Source organism: Dermacentor variabilis, chromosome 3 (genome assembly GCF_050947875.1).
Source record: "Dermacentor variabilis isolate Ectoservices chromosome 3, ASM5094787v1, whole genome shotgun sequence".
NCBI classification, from domain to species: Eukaryota; Metazoa; Arthropoda; class Arachnida; order Ixodida; family Ixodidae; genus Dermacentor; species Dermacentor variabilis.
In genome coordinates, this window is record NC_134570.1 from 57,936,660 (window position 1) to 57,957,062 (window position 20,403).

Here is a 20,403-nt window from a genome sequence, read left to right on the forward strand (position 1 = left end):
CCTTTCTGAAGCCAACGCTAGCCAAAGCGCTGCGCAGCACGCTCCGCTCAGGCAGCTTCTCAGCGGACCGTGTTCCTCGCTCCGCTAGCCCGCTTACGGCTAAGCGGACGGCGCATGCGCGTTCGCGCTTCCGCTCTGCTTAGCTGCTTAGCGGAGCGCAAACACGCTCAACTAAAACACTCTACTAACGCAATGATTTTCGTGACACTCACCCGTCGATTTGGCTGCCTCTCTGCTGTGCTTAACGCAGTAGCATTGTCCTCTGGCGCCAGTGTAGGCGAAGCAATAGGTGGCAACCAGGTGTCATAGGCTAATCCGACGCGGAAGAGAATGCACGTGACGAAACTTCGTCGTTGCAGCAGACTGCGAGCGCAAAAAAACTGCCGGATGAGTCCCTGGCACAGACGTAACGACGCGAACGGGCATCGCTGTCAAAGGGAAGGCTTGTTGTGCACATAACTTTTACAGAAAGTCCAGGAAAAAAAAAACGCAACGATGCTTTACAAGCATACACTAAGATACTGCGATGTAGACCTACACCAATATAGTCATGGGCGCCGCCATATTTGGTGAGGTGACAGCATCCGCCATCGAGCGCCTTCTGCTCAGCGTTTGTTTAGGGCCGTGGAGCTCGTCGAACGACGGCTTTTTTCCTTCTTTTGTAGCCCTGTGCTCATTGCAACGAAAGTATCATGAAGTCGGTTATTTACACGTTTAATTCCCATGGTGGGGAGTGGCTACATGCTCATTATTAATTACTGATTTACTTATTTCACCGCCATGCGACCACTCCCGCCAGAGGAGCTACCCGAAGCATTTTTTTTTTCTTTTGCAATGTGTATGATGACTTTAAGTACAGAGTTAATTGTGAAAACTTAAATGCTGTCTATATTTCAGAATAAATCGTCCTTGAAGATGTGACACTGCTTGCGGGCTTCTGCTTGTGCAGTTTGCCAGAAACACGCGCTTAGAATTCGTTTTAAGAAAAAGATTTAAAAGAACAGGCCATCCTAAGTGACCTTTAGTTTGTTTACTAATATTTAGCCAAATTGGGCCTATGTAGGTGAGAATGGTCGAGGAGAACGACACACTTTTAGTTTAATCTGCAAAAAAAAAAAGAAAAAATCTTCTGCTTCGCAGTTCATGTAAAGATACCTTGAGTCAAGACTATGGGGAAACTAGCACTGCTTCGTTTGTCTTGCTAAATGCGCTTTTGTATTTTTGTGCTTATAATTAACACTCTATCGTGCTCTCTTGCGTTAACCTTGTGACGTCACTCTAAAGAAAAGTGAGAGATAGAAATAAAGCAGCGCAGGGCGACAGAGAAATCTGCTTCGCCTTGAAAAGTATCTTCTGTTCTGTTTGAAATTCGTTGTCTTTATTTCCTGACTTTTCTTTCACAGCCTCTTTTACTAACAGAACCAGTGAGAGCCCAACCTCTGTCATGGTAATTTCGTTTGCTTTTACCGGGGTATTTTTTCTCAGCATGTGTCACACAATCGTGCACTTGCATGCGAATAAGCATCACCGGGTTGCCCACGCGGAGTTCACGAGTGATACTCACGCGGCTACAGTCAGACTTGGAGTTTGAAATGTCGTGATCGCCACTATAGCCGCTCTTCGGTAATCCTAGGTAATCTGCACAATCACTCGGTAATCCGTGCAACCTTCAGCGAGTTCACAAAAAAAATACTAGAGGGAACTACTAGAGCACTACCAGAAATACTAGAGCAAAAAACCTCGACTCCGATTGAGCTCGGCGCACTTTCTCTATTCGACGACTCCTTTGTGACAAGGGATTGCTCGAACAACCCAGCTTTACTCCAGCGCATTCGGGTGCGGGCCGAGAGCAGCTGCTCGTGAATTTTTTTTTTTTCTATCAGCAATACTCGCGGATTATCGTTAAGCCGGAATAACGACTTATCTCTAGTGACGGCACTGCTCTAGACTTTCGTCAGTCACGGTGAAGTGCCGAATGGACCGACGTTAGTAGAACACGGCGTTGAGAAACCTTGCCGAACATCCCTCAACAGCGTTCGATAAAAATAAGGGAAAAAAAGCTTGAAAGGGAAAAATAATTATCACGCTTCGTAGAATTAGAAATAGATGTGGTGAGGAAAAGGCCTCAGACGTACCTATCAAAAAAAGAAGCAAATGCGTTGTGAAGCCAGTCAACAACAAAAAAAGGGGTAAAAAAGAATAAAGAAAATGGATACAAGTTTATACGAGAGTTGGACAAATGCTTGTCGTTATTTTGCGTCCGGATTTCTTTGTTTCTTCTTCTGTATTTTTTTTTTTTTCAAATAGGGGTCGAGTTACTTAAGTGTGCATTCTATGGAGCTATTCCATTCAATATCGACATGTTTGCACACCACAAAAGACTAGGACTGAAGCAAGAACATAATACAGCGCCTGTGTTGTGTTCTTCCTTCAGTCCTCGTCTTTTGCGCTGGGCAAACATGTCGATATTGAATCGCCAACTTGCCCAAGCTTCCACCTTATTCCATTCAGTAGTGTTATATTGGATCATAGCCGAATGTGCAGGCTCAGTATGTTGGCGTCTGCCTTCCGTAAAAAGGGCGGGCCCACTCATATTGCCACGAAATGCGAAAACACCCGTTTCACTTATGTTTAGGTGCACGCTAAGGTGCCGCCAGGTGGTCAAAATTAACCGGGAGTCCCCCCAACACGGCTTGCCTCGTAATCGAACCGTGGTTTTGGCACCTAAAACACCATAATTTAATAATTTTTTGTCGCTGCTGCCTTGTCACTTATTTTTTTTTTTTTTTTGTTAGCGATGAACGATAACTGTTTGGTCACTGAAAGAGGCAGCTATTCCAAATATATTGTCGAAGAAAACCCCCAAGAAAGCGAGGTAGCGGAATAAAGAAACCCCTATCGAAACAAATCTACTAATCACGATGAAACAAGAAAGAGAGAGAGAGAGAGAGAGAGAGAGAGAGAGAGAGAGAGAGAGAGAGAGAGAGAGCAAGAGGTTATACAAGTACAGATACAACGCAAACGTGACCTGGTCACGGGAACACGGAGAAAGCAAACATGTATTACTGCGCAGAAATTGACGAGGTCATAGTCCGCGAGCAAGGCAGCAGAAGTTTAGGGATGATCTGTTTACTCGGACGTGACCAAAATACAGTCATTCACTTGCGCTAGAAATCAGCTAAAGCGTTGGGAAGAGTGCGAAGGATCGGTCACCGCTTATCACGTTGCAGGCATTCACTCTCTCAACCGAACGTCTATCCTACGCCTACATCTCGTCACGCCATCTCTGTAAGCCTGGCGCACGAGTGCGTTTGCGATTTTTTTTTTTTTGCGTCCATTCTATCTTACCACTAGAGCACCAATTTGTGATTTAAATCATATTTTAATGGAAGCGAGCAAACAATGAAGTCACTGTTGCCCCAGCATGCAGCCTACATCCCCAATGAAAAAAAAAAAGGAAGAAAGCGAATACGTAATACATTAATCATTAATAATACAGTGCTTCAGTTTCTCTGCCTGATCGACACTTTGCTTACTGTATCGTAGAGCTGTTCGCTACAGCAACCATAAACCAACCAGCTAAGTATAGAGCAGTTGCTGACGCTTAGCTCTTAAAGGGACGCTTAGCAGGGACATTAAGTTAAGCTGTATTGTAAATTACGTTTCTGCGACAGCAAGACCAGCACTGTAACGGTGAAAGGAGGCTACAGCTAGGCCAGAGGAGATGAAAAAAAAAAAGCTCGTGGCGGCACCAGCCTCAATTCCCCGCACCAGCTCGCTATGACGTCATCTATTTTGAAAGCTTCTGTTAGGGGCTTGTTTATCGGTAAGAAAGGACAATATTGTATCCTGAAGGGACCATAAATTAAAACTACTACTGTTCCAATGTGCCCCGACCACGAAAAAAATACACTGAAGCCGTAATGTCACGTGAACCGTCAGCCTCTGCTTTTTCGGCGCGCGAATATTTAAAAAAAAAAGTTTTGCCTTCATTTTCTTCAGCAATGTTCAATCTTTTCACACACCGTCGATTAAAAGTAAGGCTTCGCAACGATACCGCGGCAGTATAATTTGATGATTCCCTTTAGTGCCTCTTAAATTCGGCAGCCCTGTATTGATTCACTACGCTTCGGTATCGTTACGATACGATACGGTGGGAAGCCTTTCAGTTCGTCTCATGGAATTGCGATTGTCGGCTGGAGGTTTTCTTCTCTCTCTGCACACTTCATTGAACGTGTTCCTATTTTGCACTGTTTCTTTTTGGTGAAAAAGAGCATGTCGGGCATGTTAACTTGGGTTTACGATTTTTTATATGCTTACGCATGCAAACCATATCTGTTATTTGCCACTTCATTTAGTCCTTATTGTTAGTAGCCATTTTCCTGCGCAACATACAGCAGGTGGCTACTGAAATGTTTTTGCCTAACCTGCGGGGTCAGCGCTGTTACCGTGGGCAAGCGACAAGTTTTTGTGTACACAGAAACTATCTCCTAAATTTTCATTTTTTCCGTGCTTGATTTGTTTTTAAGACTAGATGTAAACGCTTCTGTGTACATTTCACTTATCTCCTTTCTTATTAATTACAGCGCACGCGTCGATATTGAGAATGCCGCGTTATTATATAGTTGCATAATTGTTCATGGCTATAAGGACGACTTGTAGGAAATGCAAAACAGGGTTTAAATACGTAGAAAACTCGAGTTCGTGAGTTACGAGCATTGCAAACGGCGTCTCAAATTAAAAAAGAAAACATAACAGTTACAATCAGTTTTTCGTTTACGCTTTAACAAGAGCTATTTCGAGAAGCGAAATAATCTGGGTTCGGTGACACAGTTGGAAGTCCTCTTGACATTTGACGCGCCTGTCGTGGATGCAAGATCCCAAGGTTTCACAAAGCAGTGCCAACAAAACTTTTGTGGGCTCGCCTCGGGTATGGAAGCCCCGGTTTCCCACTCTTCTCTCTAATCCGGTGTGCTGTGCCTGTCATCGAGGTTTTGAGCCACAACGTTTATGTAAATTCGTACGTAACGCATGCACCAGCTAGAAAATGGGGAAGACGGATTAGAAGTGGCCCACTAACAGTGTCGCACGGCGAAAAAAAAAAAGGAGTGCTTTTTTTTTTCCAGCGCGAGTTGGGGAACCCTTGCGTCCGCGCACTGATAATGGTTTCGCGTGATGCACCGGCAGCTCTTATTTTTTGTAGTGTTCAGGCAATCGCATTAGTTGGTCCTGCATAATCGAACAAATGGGACTGTCACTGCCACTTAACGAACCAAAGAGAATGTCGTTGTCCTGTGCGCGTGTCATTTCTGTAGGAATTTTTTTTTGTTCCTGCGCTCATTCAATTAGGAAGCTGTCCGCCTTAGTCTAAGGCCTGCCATTACACATTCAATGGGACGCCTGCCGCTCCTCCGGAGTCCAGGTCCAAAGCTGGCGGAGCAAAGCAAGTTCCACCTTTGATGCCACGCCAGGTTTTATAAGCCAGTGTTCTTCGCTTTGTTTTTCATTAGATGCGCTTAGGATGTGGGCGCCACTAAGCGAGGCCAGCCACTTTCTTCTCTGTCGTAGTGAGAGCGCTCAAAGAGCAGCATTTCTTGCAAGCAAAAACAAAGAGCACGACTTGAGTTCTAAAGCTCACAAAATGCGAGCGTTCCAGGGCAGCTGCGAAAGACGTTCCTCGTGAGTGCCTCATTCTAGGCACAACACTCTCTAGCACAGAAACAAGTTTTGCGCTGACACACGGAAGCATTCAAATAAGAAATATACACTGTTCAAGAAGAAAAGAAATACTTCAATTTAAGGCAACAATTTGCCGAAATGTGAATTGCAGTAATCAGGATCAGTAGAGCCTCTAGCTTTTCCTTGATTCTCCAAAGGGGTGTACTAACACGTGGGCAGAACTGCGTTTCAATATTTCCGATGACCACCCTCCCATTCCTACACAGAAGCATGTTGCTTCGCCGAAAGCCATTTATGGTGAGTATAATATTTTATGCATGCAGTGCACAAGAAATTCTTTACCTCTTCATAAGCTTCTCCACAGGTACGCACACAGCTGTCAAGTGTTTCTTGTGCGGTAGAAGAAGCAATATAGGCTGTGCAAAGCGGAAGTCTATGAATCACTGTTTTGACAGATGGGCTGATCGTCATCTGCGTAGTGAGCAGCATGACATGGCCGACGTACCTCCTGTAATCTGGAACTTTCCACGCTTGTTCATTGTTCCAACGCGCATCATTCGTCGCTTGAATCAGCAGTGATACTGCATCATTTTGGTGCGTGCTAATGTGCCTCGCGCAATACCGGCCCGTAGTTACAAAGCAGGTCCCACGCTAAAGCTTTTCGTCGGAGCAGTCGTTCCAAGGGTGTAATGGTTTTTTTTTTTTAGTTTATCAGCGAGGGTGAAATGTACGTTGAATCGTAACTGAGTTCAGGCACTCAATTTCATTTAGCACAGTGCTTCTCAATCATTTGACTACCATGGATATCTTGACCATCTCAATAGTGCTTCAGTGTCCTCCAAGAGGATGTTTATTATTCGTAAGGCAAAGTGGGCACAAAAAATAAGTATTAGTCGAGACAGAACTACTGTACTACAGTTAAAGCTACGTGGATTTGTTATAATTCATGGTGACAACGGTAGCGCGGGAGAGGACGAGGACACGGAAGGAAACAGAGCGGGCGCTTCCTTCCTCCTGCTGTTCTTGCTTTGCGCTATCGTCCTCCTAACGAATCATCACCAACTAGTGCGGTTGTCACTTCTGTTTGTTAGGAAGATGACGTTTTAAGCGTTTTGTACGTCACTCACAGGCATCACACCGAACTATATCGAGGACCCGTATGGTGTCCGCGAATCGCAGCATGATAGACGCTGGTTCAAAGCGCTTCTTTCCTGCCCTCTCCTCTTTCCCGGCACTGACAGACCTGCGGGGCGAGCCCTCCATGGGAGGCGGCGGACCCCGAGGTGGCGGCGGCGTCCACCCGTCTCAAGGAGTCCACGGGGGCGGCGGAGGCGGCTCCCAGAGGTCGCACTCGTCGGCCCCTGCGCACCAGGCTCCTGGGCCGGCGGGCCGCCACGGGCCGCCACCGGAGGACCACTGGTCGGCGCAGCAGCAGCAACACCACCACCACCAGCAACAGCAGCACCAGCAGCACCAGCAACAACACGCCTACCAGCAGCCGCACCAGCAGCGGGGCGGGCCCCCGCCAGGCTCGGGCGGCGTCGCGCTCGAGCCGTCCCACTACGAGCACCGGTCCCCGCACGAGCAGCGCGCCGCTTCATACGCGTCTCGGCCGGTCGTGGGCACCGCGCAGCGATGGTGAGCGGCAGCCGACGCCGCCGACGCTCCTCCTGCCCGCCCGGAGACGCGCCTGCCTGCAGACCCGGCAGCTGAAGCGGCGACGAGCGGTGACGCCACCGCGGCGACCTTCGACCCTGGTGGCCAACGGGAAGCGTTCGCCGGTGCCGGCGACGCCGGTCGCCGAGTCGCCCCCGCCGCCCGAACAGCAGAGGCCCAAGAAGAAAGGCCGCTTCCGCTTCCTGCACGCGCTCAAGAGACTCTTTGGCATGAAGGGAAAGCGTGGCTCCGCGCCTCCTCCGGTCCCCTGAGGAAGGGCCCCCGCCGAGAAGGCCCGAGGGCCATCCGTCTCTTCTGAAGATCTGAGTAGGGCATCGCTCCCTTGAGAAGCAGCTGGACGTAGGCTCGCCTGCACCGACGTGCATCCGGCAAGGCTGAGTTCACGCCGTGCTCCCGATCTGCATGGCTCCGCTTCTAGACGCAGTTGCGTATGCCGACACGTAAACGGGGGTGTTGATTGTTCGTCCTGCTTTTCTCTGCGTTCGAGGACGGTAAGACTCTCAACGTCCAGTCAAATGATCGACGGGTCGACTAGAAATGTCATGTTGACAGATATTGGTGATGGAAGAAGTGCCGCAAAAACCGGCTTTGGATTTACGGAAGGTGTCTCCACATAGGTAAGGAAGAAGTGGAAGAGAGGGGTAACGTCATTTACGATGTTGGCTCATAGGCTGTTCCCGCTTATTAAGGAGAGCAATGCTGTGTCCCAGACAAACAAGCCAATGAATAAACGGGATACACCTGCACATTGTGGCCATTCGTGAAAGCTTGACAAAAGATCGAACTCTAGAAACGTTTCTCTCAGTAATCCAGAAAAGAGTACGCTGGAGCTCTCCTAGATCTGTCTCGTTTCCATGTCTTGCATTCTAGATAGGTCAAACCCGTACGTGTAAAAAAAAAAGAGAGAGAGAGAGAGATGTAGAGACGCGAGCCATCGACGTTGCTCGAAGGCATTCAGCTTGTCCCTCAATCAGATCGGACGTGTGCTTAGAGTGTAAATAGTCCGATCTGTCCTCAAGAGCAGGACGAACAATGCATTCCGCCTTCGCTCCGCTCTGGAAGCGCTTGTCCCTCTGCTCGAAGTAAAAAAGCCCCCTTGGTCTTCTGCTGGTGACCAACATCTCTCGTACATGGCTGGCCTTTATTTCACCCTCGTTTGGAGCGTTATGCTAAAAGCGAACAACCTCTCTTCACCACGCTGTTCACCCTCGTTAAGAAAAGGCCACATGCTCCATTCGGTGGTCGTCGTTGGAACGTTTAAAGAGACATCGCCGTCTCGTCGTGCGAAACGACGAGAGCAACGCCTTCCGTCACAACACTGCTCAGCGAGTGTACATGACGTTGTGGCGAGTGCGTGCTGGACAAGAAACTCTCCAAGCCACCCCCAAACCCGCACAACCCGCCATTTTGTCACCTGCTGCATACGCTGCCTTCTGGGCGAGAAAAACAGGACAACTTCCGCAATGGTGTCTGTTCGTGCGCGTCTTTGTGCATCCAGCAGAAGTAGCAGGCGCCAGAGGGCCTGCCTTGCGTGTATTAGCTGTGTGATTTGTTCTCGCATACAAACTTTTTAAGACTTTACGTGAATTCTTTTACTTCTCGTTGTCTCGATCCCTGCCCGTGTCCCATAAAAAAAACGTTGATTAACGTTCAAAGGAAGCATGATCATATTCAATGTACAAAGGAACTGTCTTAACTGAATTTTCATGTCACACGTCTGCGCGTCATCAAGCTATACTATAGCGGCTGTGCGGTTACGTGCTGCGGTCACCATATAGTAGCGCAAGAGCTATGCTACATACACACATACAGACACCTACACACAACTGTCTCGTTCGCACTGGGGCCATTTTGTTGACACCAAACTTTGTATTGCTTATGTTTGTTTATGTTATTTCATTGTTCTTCTGTGACACCGCGGAAAAATTATCGAGTTGAGGCGCCGAGCATCTCCTTCAGAGCATTTCGCAATCGAGCTCCACACTGAGCTCCAAACGTCACCAGCCGCTTTCACAGCGTGTGACGCGATGGAAGTTACGTGTGCGTTCGAAATGGACACCCGTCAGCAACCGCGGTATCGTTTGCCGCACCGAGGCGACGTGTATCACACGCTCGAAAAGCGTCCCGTCTTGCGAGCGGCCGCTTCAATATCGGCCATGAGCAGGTTCTCGCTTCAAGATGTGGCATCCTTCTGAGCGAAATCGCAAAACGGAATGAGATGTGACGGCAAATGGCGTCATATTGCACATATCCGCGCACACGTCGCATGCGCGCACGCTCCGAACGCCTGGTCGTTCGAGCACTTCGCGCCCCATTCCACGTGCCAACAGCGGACGTTCCGCGACTCAGGAATCTCGTCCCTAACCATCCCGACGCTCATTAGCATACCGCTAAAACCACTTCTCTAACTATGCGGACCTTCTGGCTTTTCCCCAAGACAAATGGCGTGCGCTTGCGTGTTCGCGTCTGTGCGTGCTTGTGTGTGTATATGTAGTTTTGTGCCGCTTCGGGCTCGCTTTGCACCGGTGTTATGTACCGCTTGAGAGTTTTCGGTTTACTTTTTGTCGTAAGCGTCAGAGAATGGCAAGCGTTTTGCATGACTTTACTTGCACACGAAGTACTGATCATCAGAGATGGACACTTTTGCTGGAGCGCAGCCGATGTCAAAAAATCTTTCAGCAGTCACTCAATCAACTGGAGCAGACGCGACCTATTGTGTCTCGCAGCAACTGTACTCGCAAGGGCCGACCGAGATAATATGCACTTCCTGTGGTACGCTCAAACTTTTCTGACCTCAATTCGGCTCCGTTCCTACCAGTCGTCGCAATACATTCATAGTCATACAGAAGCGATCCGGTAAATCTATTCTCCTTTTTCGTTAAGGACTTTATTAATAACATAAAATTTGTCTGATACGATCGAGAATAGCAGGAAAGCGAAGCATGTCCTAAATGACGTTAAAGAATGAGGAGCTTCTCATTTCAAGTGCAAGTTCTGGAAACTTTATATACATCCTTGTGCAGCTCTTAAGCCTCAAAACATCGCTCACACCGCAAACGGAATTGTTTGTACGGAAGATCATTATAACTACACATACTGAGAAGGAAAGTATGCGTTCGGTGACACGATGACACTGAAGGGGGATTTAACATAGCACAGAAAATGAAAGGTGCGACGCGATAGGGCACCCATGGGGAGCTGCTATACTGGGCCCGTAGCTGACACCCAAATGACATTCACCAACCCAGAGTAGACTTGAAGTCGATAAAAGTTGCACGTAAATGCATTGTTCTAACGCGATCACGTCCAATAAAAATTATCCGGCAACGTTTTCTCTTTATTCACAAAATTCCTTTTTAGTTTTCTTTTCCTACCTACCGCCCGATTCATGGCCTCAGCCTCATAATGGGTTAAGCAATAACACGACGCACCAACCAGGCAACCATTGCAGCTTTCATGTTTCGTTTCGCGCTTTCTTGACAGGCCAATCGCATTGTTTCAACCGTATTTCTTTATTTTTATTCTTTCGCTCCTTCCGAGCGAACGCGCTGCGTTCAGTTTATTATCTGAACGAAGTCCTCGATAACTAGTTGTTTTGTTCAAAGACGCGCAAAGCCTTGGCTCTTACTGATTGCTACGCAATTCCACGCTCGCATATTGTTCCTGCGTTTGCTTGATTTGAAGGCCTTCTGAGTTTTCTTCACATGCGTAGCGCAACCCTAAATTGATGGCTCCGAAAAATTACTGAAAACCAGCATTGGATCAGCTTCGCCTAGTTCTTGACCCAGAAGAAACGCAGTTCAGTGTAAGCCACCGAACTTTTTTTCTCGGGTCGTGCAGCCATTTCACGTGCCATCTCACAGCTAGCCGCCGTTGACTTGATCGGTTGGCTGACAGTGGATTGTTTACCGAGTAAACCAAGACCGTGTCCAGCTTTTGGCAAACGTCAATCAGTGCCTCCTTACTCATTTTACTCTGAGCATTCTGCGCGCGCGCGCGTGTGTGTGCCTGTGAAAGTTGCTCCGTGTATCATTTAACAGCGAAACGCAAAGGATGTCACGGTATCCATGTCTTATCAGAAGTAAAGCTGTCTCCATGTGCTAGCCGAGTCTCTTGGAAAGCCGAGTTAACGGTTAGCAGTGCTTTGCTGTAGAAAACAACTAATTGTCGACCGTGCTCGCTTCGGGGTTTCGCGAACCAGAAAAAAAAATAAATAAATCCTGAAGCTGAAGCCTCGCAGAGTCGACGAAGGTCTCCGCCTTGCTTTGGTGCTTGGTGTTTCTCCCTAACGGAGCATAGAAGTTAGGTGCGCTGTAGAAACCCGGTGACAAAGTGGCGTTGATTTCAGAGTAGGCGGAGCTTGTCTGACCTTGTTTGAGAACAGTGGCTTTTAAGAGTGTTGCGCTGCTCGCGTCGTTGCTTAATTTGGCCGCGTTCGCACATAAGGTCCCGGAGACGATCCCAACAAACTGACGTTTCGCAAACTATTACCGTTCTTACTTCTTCGCTTTCTTTCCTTCTTTCTTTCTTTAGCATTCAACTCCTGAAGCATGCTCTGTTCGCAAACTTAACGACGCTCAAACCGACTTAGCGGTCTTTTTTTTTTCCACGTAAAATGTCAACATCACACACGCGCACACGCTGTGAGAAGTCTTACGGAGATAGGAAGTCAGATGTAAGCAATGGCTCGTGCCCAGCCACCTTGTAAGAAATGTCCGCCTGACAGCGTAGTTCGCCTGACTTGCGCCTGTAATAGACGGACGCCCGATAACTTTATTCCTATTTTGTATGCCCGCAAACGCAGTACCGTGCTTCTTCGACAAGAGCCTGGCGATCCACGGCGTTGCGAAATTGATGGCCTTGATATTCCTTCTTGCTAGCGTTGTTTCGACTTGTGCAATGTCCATCTATAACATCTAACCCAACTTGAGACATCGCGCTGATTTTTGTACTGCAGGATTAGGGCGTTTTTCTAATGATTGTAGCCTTTCTAACTCTATTCAGCCGTTAAGTGAACGCTAGTTTCTCGTGTGTTTGCTTGAATTTCTTCCCTGTAACGATTTTGTACAGATGTTCACAGCTGAGCGAGTTCTTGTGGAATCCTCGCAAGATGTTGCGCGCGCAGAGCATTCCTATGGCATTCTGGCCTGCGTTCGATGACAGGGCCGCTGTGTACAGTATAATAGGCGACGGTATACAATGCGCATACCTATGCGTGCTAAATCTAGACATCGTGTTAAACGGTGTTACGTCTACGCCCACCCACCCCCTCCCCCATTAGAAGTGGCATTTCTCCTTGGTGTTGGCGTGGCTGCAGCGCAGTCGGTCAGGAGTGAGTCAAACGGCGAGAGAATGTTTGGGCGGAATCCCCGTACACCTGTGCCGATAGAAACGCTCCGTATTTTTAAGAGACAAAGAAAAAAAGAAAGAATGTGAGTGTACCACTGCCCATCCTTATGACAGAGTATAGTGATCTTGAGAACCCGCACGTTGTTCGATTACTTGTTTATGAGTTTATTGGTGCCTCCTTTTGTACATTCCGCGTAACTTGCATGCTTTACGGCTTTATCTCCATTTCGGCAGTGGCGGAGTCCGAGCAGATACGATTAGCTGCTTGATGGCGACCGCAACAGGCGTACTTCCGGCGCGTAATCGGCGCGTTCCTTCCACGGCAATAGATAGTTTATTGATAGCCTGTGGACTTCTGATTCGATATTTATTCGTAACGGATGTATATGAACTTTCTGGAAGCCTCCCGCTCGGAAGAAGCCGGTGTACGGCTATAGACCAAAGAAGCGTGATCGACAACGACTGTTCGCTGTAGATAATGCGCAGACACATAGCCAAAAGGACAAGTCAATATAACGGCAGATTGGCCTAGGAAAAGCCCACAGGCAGTCTACGCTCTGCCAACATCAGTTCTGGCCCTAATCACGGTTCGGACAAGGCGAAGCAGGAAATACTTCCGCTCTCACGGTATACCGCGCGGAAACACGGTGGAAATGCTTCTCTCGTGGTTGGCGCTTCAAGTAGCTCGAGCTACGTCACACCTCACCCGTTTCGTAGCCTTCTATTTATTTATTTTTTTTTCACGCTCGCCCCCCTGCGACCGCGCCAAGGCGCGCACAAAATCCCCACATCCCGTCACACGTGAATGTGGGCGCTCCTTTCCATAATTCCAAGCGGGTCGTGTAGAGCGAGGATGGTACGCCTATGCGGAGCGCCCGTGTTCGTCACATATCGTCCTTTACGCAGCCGTCACCGTCTCGCTGAATCAAAGCACCGGTAAACGGCGGCGACGAAGACAGCGGCTACGGTGCGTTATCCTGCGGTCTTGCTGTGCAAGTCTCGTGAATGACACGGGACCTTAGTATGTCTTGCTCCCGTATACATATACAAGAGTGACCCGGTGCGGGCCGACAACTGGGCGTCTCGAGGGGATGAACCCACATATTCGGTACATCTCTTACCCGCGCGAACGCCGCTGTGGCTGGTATAGGACACGAACGCGAGAGTAGGAAGTTTGGACACACACACACACACGCCACACACACGCATATATGAACGTGCCTTTTTTTTTTCAGTTGTGACCTACTTCCCCGTTCTTCGTTCGTGCAGCGCGTGTCCGCAGTGTCGTGTGCTTGGAAAAAAGAAAAAAGAGTGAACGAGAGAGAAAGACATGAAGAAAGCGGTGTTATTTTTTTTTCCCTATTGCTGTTATCGCACTCTTGCTTTCATTTCTTTTTTGAACGTGAACTGCGCGCGCAATGTAAATATGTCCAGACACAGTAGGCACCGCAGTCTTCTTCACACACACGCGCGCACACACACATACACATTCCGATGAGACGTTCGTCGTTTTCCTTTGCTCTTCGGAGAAGACACCGATGCATTATGTGTATAATCGCACGAGACGTATTGTGTAACTGACGGGAGGCTCGTCGGTCAGCCGTCTGGGGGGTCCGCGGCGTCCGACCGCTTGGACCTGGCCGTTGCCGCAACCAGTTGCTGCATGCGAGCGTCATTATTTTTATTATTGTTAATATTATTTTGATGTGCAATAACAGTGATGACGACGAACGGCGCGTTGTCGCTTTTAACGATTCGCAACTTTGTGGCTGTTGCTCGTCCCCTTATACATGTCCCGACCCCCGTCTGACCCTGGTTTGCATTTCCGTGTTCTTTTTTTTTTAAGTTCTTTTCTTTATTTAATAACTGCATGGTGTACGACAGCATACGCATAACGCGGGAAGCTCGAGAGTAGCAATCTTCTCATTTCGCGTTTTGTTTTCCTATCCCTCTCGTGTGTGTTTCTTTTTTATTCTTGCTGTTAATTGCAACTGCAACTTTCGTTGCACTTCAGCATTCGCTGCCATCAGGTTAGCGTTAACGCTGCTGTGGCGCTTGAAATGACCGGGCATGCGCATCTTTCAGTGTGGAGAAGCGAGCAGAAACATTCTTGGCTTCAGGTTATTTTGCTGACGATAACAACCTGGCGTTGGTTTGTCCAGCTAACCGACGAGCTTTCTGCGTCGTGAAATCGCGCCCAATCTAAACATAATTACAGTTGGCACTTATACCATACGGCTTAGATTATCAGTGTGGCGGCCGCCGCCGCCGGTATGTGCCTGTTAGCGTAAATTTGAAAATCGGCTTAATTATTTGAGCGCATCTGTCCTTACGCCTGCTACAGGTTATTCGTAGTAGGCACGTCTATAGGTTTTTTCCGATTCGGTAACAAAAATGTGTGCGGGGTGTCAGATTATTCACATTTTTGAAAGGACCAAACCGGTGCCGCCTGAAAGTTGGCAGGGTCTGTGACCGAGCAAGGCGGACGCGAGTGACGTCAGTGGCAAGCGATATGCGCGCAAAACACGTATGAGAGTCCCGATTTGTTTAGGAATGAAAATGAAAGAGAACTGTGCATGGTTGAAATGTTTGGAACTGGTTTTTGGAAAGGATGTTACTGCTGCTTGCCAAATTTGTGGCTAGTCGTCTGTTGCAGCGTCAGTGAGAATGATTATGCACTTCCTGAGTTCCGTTTGTCGTGCAGATATTTTTTTTTCTTTTATGTTTGTGTGACTCATTGAGCGTTCTTATTTTTATGCTTGTCTCGCCAGCAGCATCGCACGTTTGTCGGATTACTGTGTGCGCCAGACTCCCTTCTTTCGTTTTTCCTGCTGCAGCTGCTTTTGGATCGGGGAGAGGGAGACACTTTGTTATCTGTGATGTATACCTCGATAAAAAAAGAATGCCTCGGCGCCTCTCGTCCTCAGTTTGACATGAACTTTGTCTCAAGGTTGTGCAAAACTTACTCCTTTTTCCCTCTCCCAATCTCTCTCTCTCTCTCTCCCGCTGCTGACATTTCACCAGGTTTCATCTTTCTCAAGAACGGTGTCGCACATTCCGCAATAAAAAAAAAGAACTATGATGAAGAAATGCATGATTTGTCTCCTGTTTATTTTCTTCCTTTTTGCTGACGCGTCATCATGCGCCGATCGATCGATTGACGATCGTTGCGATGTCCAATCAGTCCCCTAACTGGAATGAAAGTATTACACATGACCAAGGCATGTGCAGAGTCAAAACCACCTTTTTCCCTTACTCAATTCGGTTAAAACAGGATCATGGTAAAAAAAAAAAATCCGCGTTCTTCTTTCGCTTTTAACCGGAAATTCTGAACAATATAGCTATTAACAAGTGACTAAAAGCTTTGTGAAACCTTTGTAGCAGTGTTTCTGTTTCACTGTTGGATGCTTTCTTTCGCGAAGCACCCATGTTTCACATGGACGCTTCGCCCGAGAGGCGAAGCATCCATTGCGGAAGCGAATTGGTAGACATCTATACGAAGTAAGCGTAATAGTTTTATAGGCCGTATAAACTTGGAAACATTGGCTCACTAAATAAACAAGCGTGGTGTCACGCACGCAGAGGCAAACATGAACACATCACACTCGATGGCCGCGGGCAATCGCTGTCAAAATGCTGGCGCGAGACAGCGCGACAGCAGCATCGAGCAAAGTGATCTCCGTGCTACCTATCGCTTCAAGGCGAACTATGCGGCGACTACAGAGCGCGCACGAAGCTTTGAGCCGAGCCCTCGGCGCACCTAGACTCTGTCCCCGTCGCAGATCGCTTTCATTTCAAGATAGGGTGCGCGCGGCCGCGCCATACGTGGCGGCCGCCGTAGTAGAACGCCCCCTCTCTCCCCTCCCCGGCAGCCTTCCGCGCGACCGAAGACGGCACGATTCCTTCCCGCTTTCCTCCCTTGCCAGTGCGAAATCGAGCCACCATCGTCGGCTCACCCTCGCACGCTTTCACTCGCACATGCAGCATACGGAACGTCACGGCGACGGCGACGGCAGAAGTGCGCCTGGAGTGTCAACATAGTTGATATCGCAGTAAAATCTGGGACTCTATACATATATTATTCTATCTATCATTAAAGCTTTATCGTTCGGTCATATTTACAGTTCTGTGCCATGCTACAAGAACGAGACAGCTTTATTCTGTGACGATTCAAGTCCGGTTCATCACAGCGCGTGGAGATGCAGCTGCCCAGGCAGTGAACCCAGCGTAACATCGTTCACATCGCCAAAAGCAACGTACTTGCTAAAATACGCTTGAAGGTCCGAGAGATTTTATCTCGCTTTAACCTAATTCCTGTTATAGCGCGGCGAGGACAGAACAAGATTTAAATCTTAGAGACTATATTTTTTATTCTTATGGACTAGTGCCGCCATTTTGGACTGTTAGCTCCCGTTTACTCTTTGTAACAACCGAATGCACGGCACTACGATCGATGCGTTTGAATGAAAATGGTTGTTCGGATGCGTTCGGTGTTTCGTGACCATGCCAATTTGACGTCACTGCGTACAAAGCTGAGAAACTGTGCCTGCAACAGAGCAAGCCCGTGAATCGAACATAAAATTGTGCGTACGTTCGAGTGCATCGAGAAGCTGTTGTCAGCTAGACTGGTGGATCATGACGATTATAAGTGAATTCGCCATTTGAATGTGGTTGTGGGATGTGCCACTACACTTTATAGCGTAAGTTTGTGTGCACTATTGCTACACAGCGTTCGCTGTGTACGGCCCCGCCCCGTGGACACCTTGAGCCCTCGGCCATTCCTTCGTAACCTGTCACGGCTTACGAGCGAGTACAAGGCCTCCGGCTTGTTTGTTTTGTGGCCAGATGTGTGGCAATCGGTGAGTGCGAGTACAATGGGTCATAGCAATTGAGGCTTTTATCAGTCCCTGGTTCACGTTGCAGGCGAGAAGCAGCAAGCTATACCCAAAGGTGTAATTTTCATTTAACAAACCTCTTTCGAGAATGGGCAGTTGGCAGCAGCTGCTTGCATTGGCATTCGATTGCTCACACGGCCTTCCCACCTTAACAGAGGAATGGAAAAACGAGATCCCGCTTCGAAATGGGTTCTGAAAACGGTTCACTACCGAGCCCGTGCCGAATAATCTAAACAAAGCGGGTCTTCTCGAAAGAGTTCGCTGCTTTCAAGAGCACGCATTCACAGCACAGCTGTACAGAACGACGGCCATCTGCGGTGGCTTCTAGTTGTCGAAAGACAAGGTTGTTCGGATGTACCACCAGTTTTAAGTCACTAACACCAGTCACTCAAGGTGGAAATGCGCCTCAGCTGGACTGTAGTCCTTCTCGTGGGGCAGTTTGCAAGGTACGAGCTTGTTCTGAACCGACTCGCCATCTTTAGCAATAGTTGCAACAGCACGCTAAAATGTCCACTATTCAAAACCTTTCCTATGCTAGAGTACTCAAATTTTCGTATAGAATCTAATGTGAATGTTCGAGATAGAGGAAAAATAAAAATAAAGGGAAAAGTGGAAAGCATCTTATTTTCTTCAATCCCCCTATCACATCTTGTAAGTGCGCTCAAATAGACAAGTTGCAGGTTAGAAAACATACCACGAGACCATGTCAGCTATACAACGGTCAATTCAAGCGGGCGGTTTTACAGGTGTGCTGGCCCCTTGCACGGCAAGCAGTATCCAATAATCGCACTCTCTATTTAATATATCGTGATAAACGAATATAAATTTTTTGAATCAAGTACTTTAGTTAGAGCGAACCTGTTCTATTTGTAATCAATATGTTCTACACGTATTTGCGCACCCTTTTACTTTAAGTACATCTTACGTTGTTGTCCACAGCCATGGTCCGTATTTTGTATCCATATTTTCGTTTCCGATTCAAGGAAGTCGCGCCCCCGCTGTCACAGTGATTGGCCACTCGCCTGGACGTATGAGGAAAAGTTGGAATCGGGTTGAAAGAATCCTTACAAAACACGGAACCGGAGCGTCTTGTTTGAAGAGAAACGAATGAAATTTGCCCTACTGCACTTCTCTCTCGTTATTGATAAACATTTGATACAGTAGCTGCCCAAAGTTACAACCTTGCAGAGTAGCATTACGAAGTTAGCGCCGTTGTACTTCAATAGCGTTTACGTTGAAACTATAAACTTAAACAAAGCCAAACAGTGATGGCCGTACTATTCCATCTCTCACTGCATACTCAGATATACTCAAGTTAGCGCTGAAAAGTGCTTACTGGAGGTCGCCGTGTCGAGAAGGACTGCTTTTCAGCAAGTGGTGCCTTATTCACCGGTAGTAAGCTGAAGGAGCACTAAATTGGCAAGCATGGCAAATATATAGCCGCTTAGGAAATAGAAATGAGCACTGTTCATAGGTAAGATCGATGCAAACTTCGCATGCACCTTCTTCTCGTTTTCTTACCCACTTTTCTCTCTAACCATATCGGTCTTGGGGGTACAGTAAAAAAAAAAAAAACAGCGTCAGACGAGGGCGCACCTTTGTATTTCCGCGAGGATTTTCGAGTGCAGTCTTTAGACAATAATTGCGGCTGACGACGCACCTTCTACAGAGACCACTCGCGTATGCGGAAGTTTACACGAAGACTGTCAGAAATTCAAGGAAGGCTCCCTGTCGACAGCTGTGGCGCCCGCGCGCTCCACCGGGCATGATTGATTGGCATTTTCGTAACCAGTTACAGATTGAAGGATTTCTCCGCGCGTTCTACAGGGCTCTAGCCAGTATGCACACAAGTCCATATACATACTGCGTTTGCAAAGCTTCAGCGCGATACCCTGCTTTTACTTTTGCGTGTGTCGATAGTAGTGCGCAGAGAGAAAGGCAAATGAAAGACAGGTAGTTTCACCAGAGGTTATCTCCGGCTGGCTAGCCTGTACCGGGGGAGGGGCAAAGGGATGCGATAGGTGAGAGTCGCCTGTGCCGCTTCAAGCTCCTCCACCGAAAACATTACATCCATGCGAGAATCCCGTGGCACAGGAGTGACACATGGTGTAAGTGCGCGTTGGAGCTGCGAGCTGGCAAGTCTTGAGCAAAATTCTTCAGCAATGTCAATTTCACTGCGACTTTGGTGCAAAGCGAGGGATTTGAAAGGAACACGCTGTTGCGGTGATACGCGAAGTCCACGCATGGTTCTCCATATCTGAGATAATCGCTGACGTGGATCCAACGACTCATAGAAACGTTTCCGTCTTTGAGATTGTAGTGCATCAATGCGGCGTTGAATCTTCTTTTGCATCCTCCTTGCCTCTCTGAGATCATGGATGGATTTAGTCCTCCTGTATCTTCTTTCAGCCCGTCGGCGAATTGCTCGTAGTCGCTGCAGTTTGGCTTCAAATTCTTCATATTTCGGGAAAAGCTGAAAACCACGCATAGCCTCTTGCATGGCTTTTTGAATTTCGTGTTCCAGACTTGAATGGTTCCCTTGCTGACATACTTCCTCCATGTGCGACCAAAACGCCGACCAGTCAATTCGCCGGAGGGTCGTGGAGGAGCATTTACGTAGTCTCTTGATCTTCAGGTACGTCGGAATGTGGTCGCTTCCATGTGATTCGATGTCTGGAAACCATTGCACGTTTTTTTTGAAGACGCCGAGAAACCAGGGTCAAGTCTAGGCAGCTGCTGTGTGTAAGCCTTCGTAAACATGTCGGACTACCATCTTTGAGCCAATTAAGGCCGGGCTGTGTGG

The 20,403-nt window shown here is 47.9% G+C and overlaps 1 protein-coding gene across 4 annotated transcripts in view; it reads left to right on the forward strand.

Moving 5' to 3' along the window:
* The window catches only part of Rbp (RIMS binding protein), a 456,906-nt gene extending 441,107 nt beyond the window's left edge, over positions 1–15,799 (forward strand). For 3 of the 4 annotated variants that reach the window (XM_075685259.1, XM_075685260.1, XM_075685261.1), the window contains exons 33-34: positions 1,404–1,447; positions 6,921–15,799. In XM_075685259.1, coding sequence (XP_075541374.1) covers positions 1,404–1,447; positions 6,921–7,607 — 731 coding nt within the window. In that variant the 3' untranslated portion in view covers positions 7,608–15,799. The remainder of the gene's footprint in view (positions 1–1,403; positions 1,448–6,920) is intronic. The other variant, XM_075685262.1, reaches the window with a different exon arrangement.
* The last annotated feature ends 4,604 nt before the right edge of the window (positions 15,800–20,403 follow it).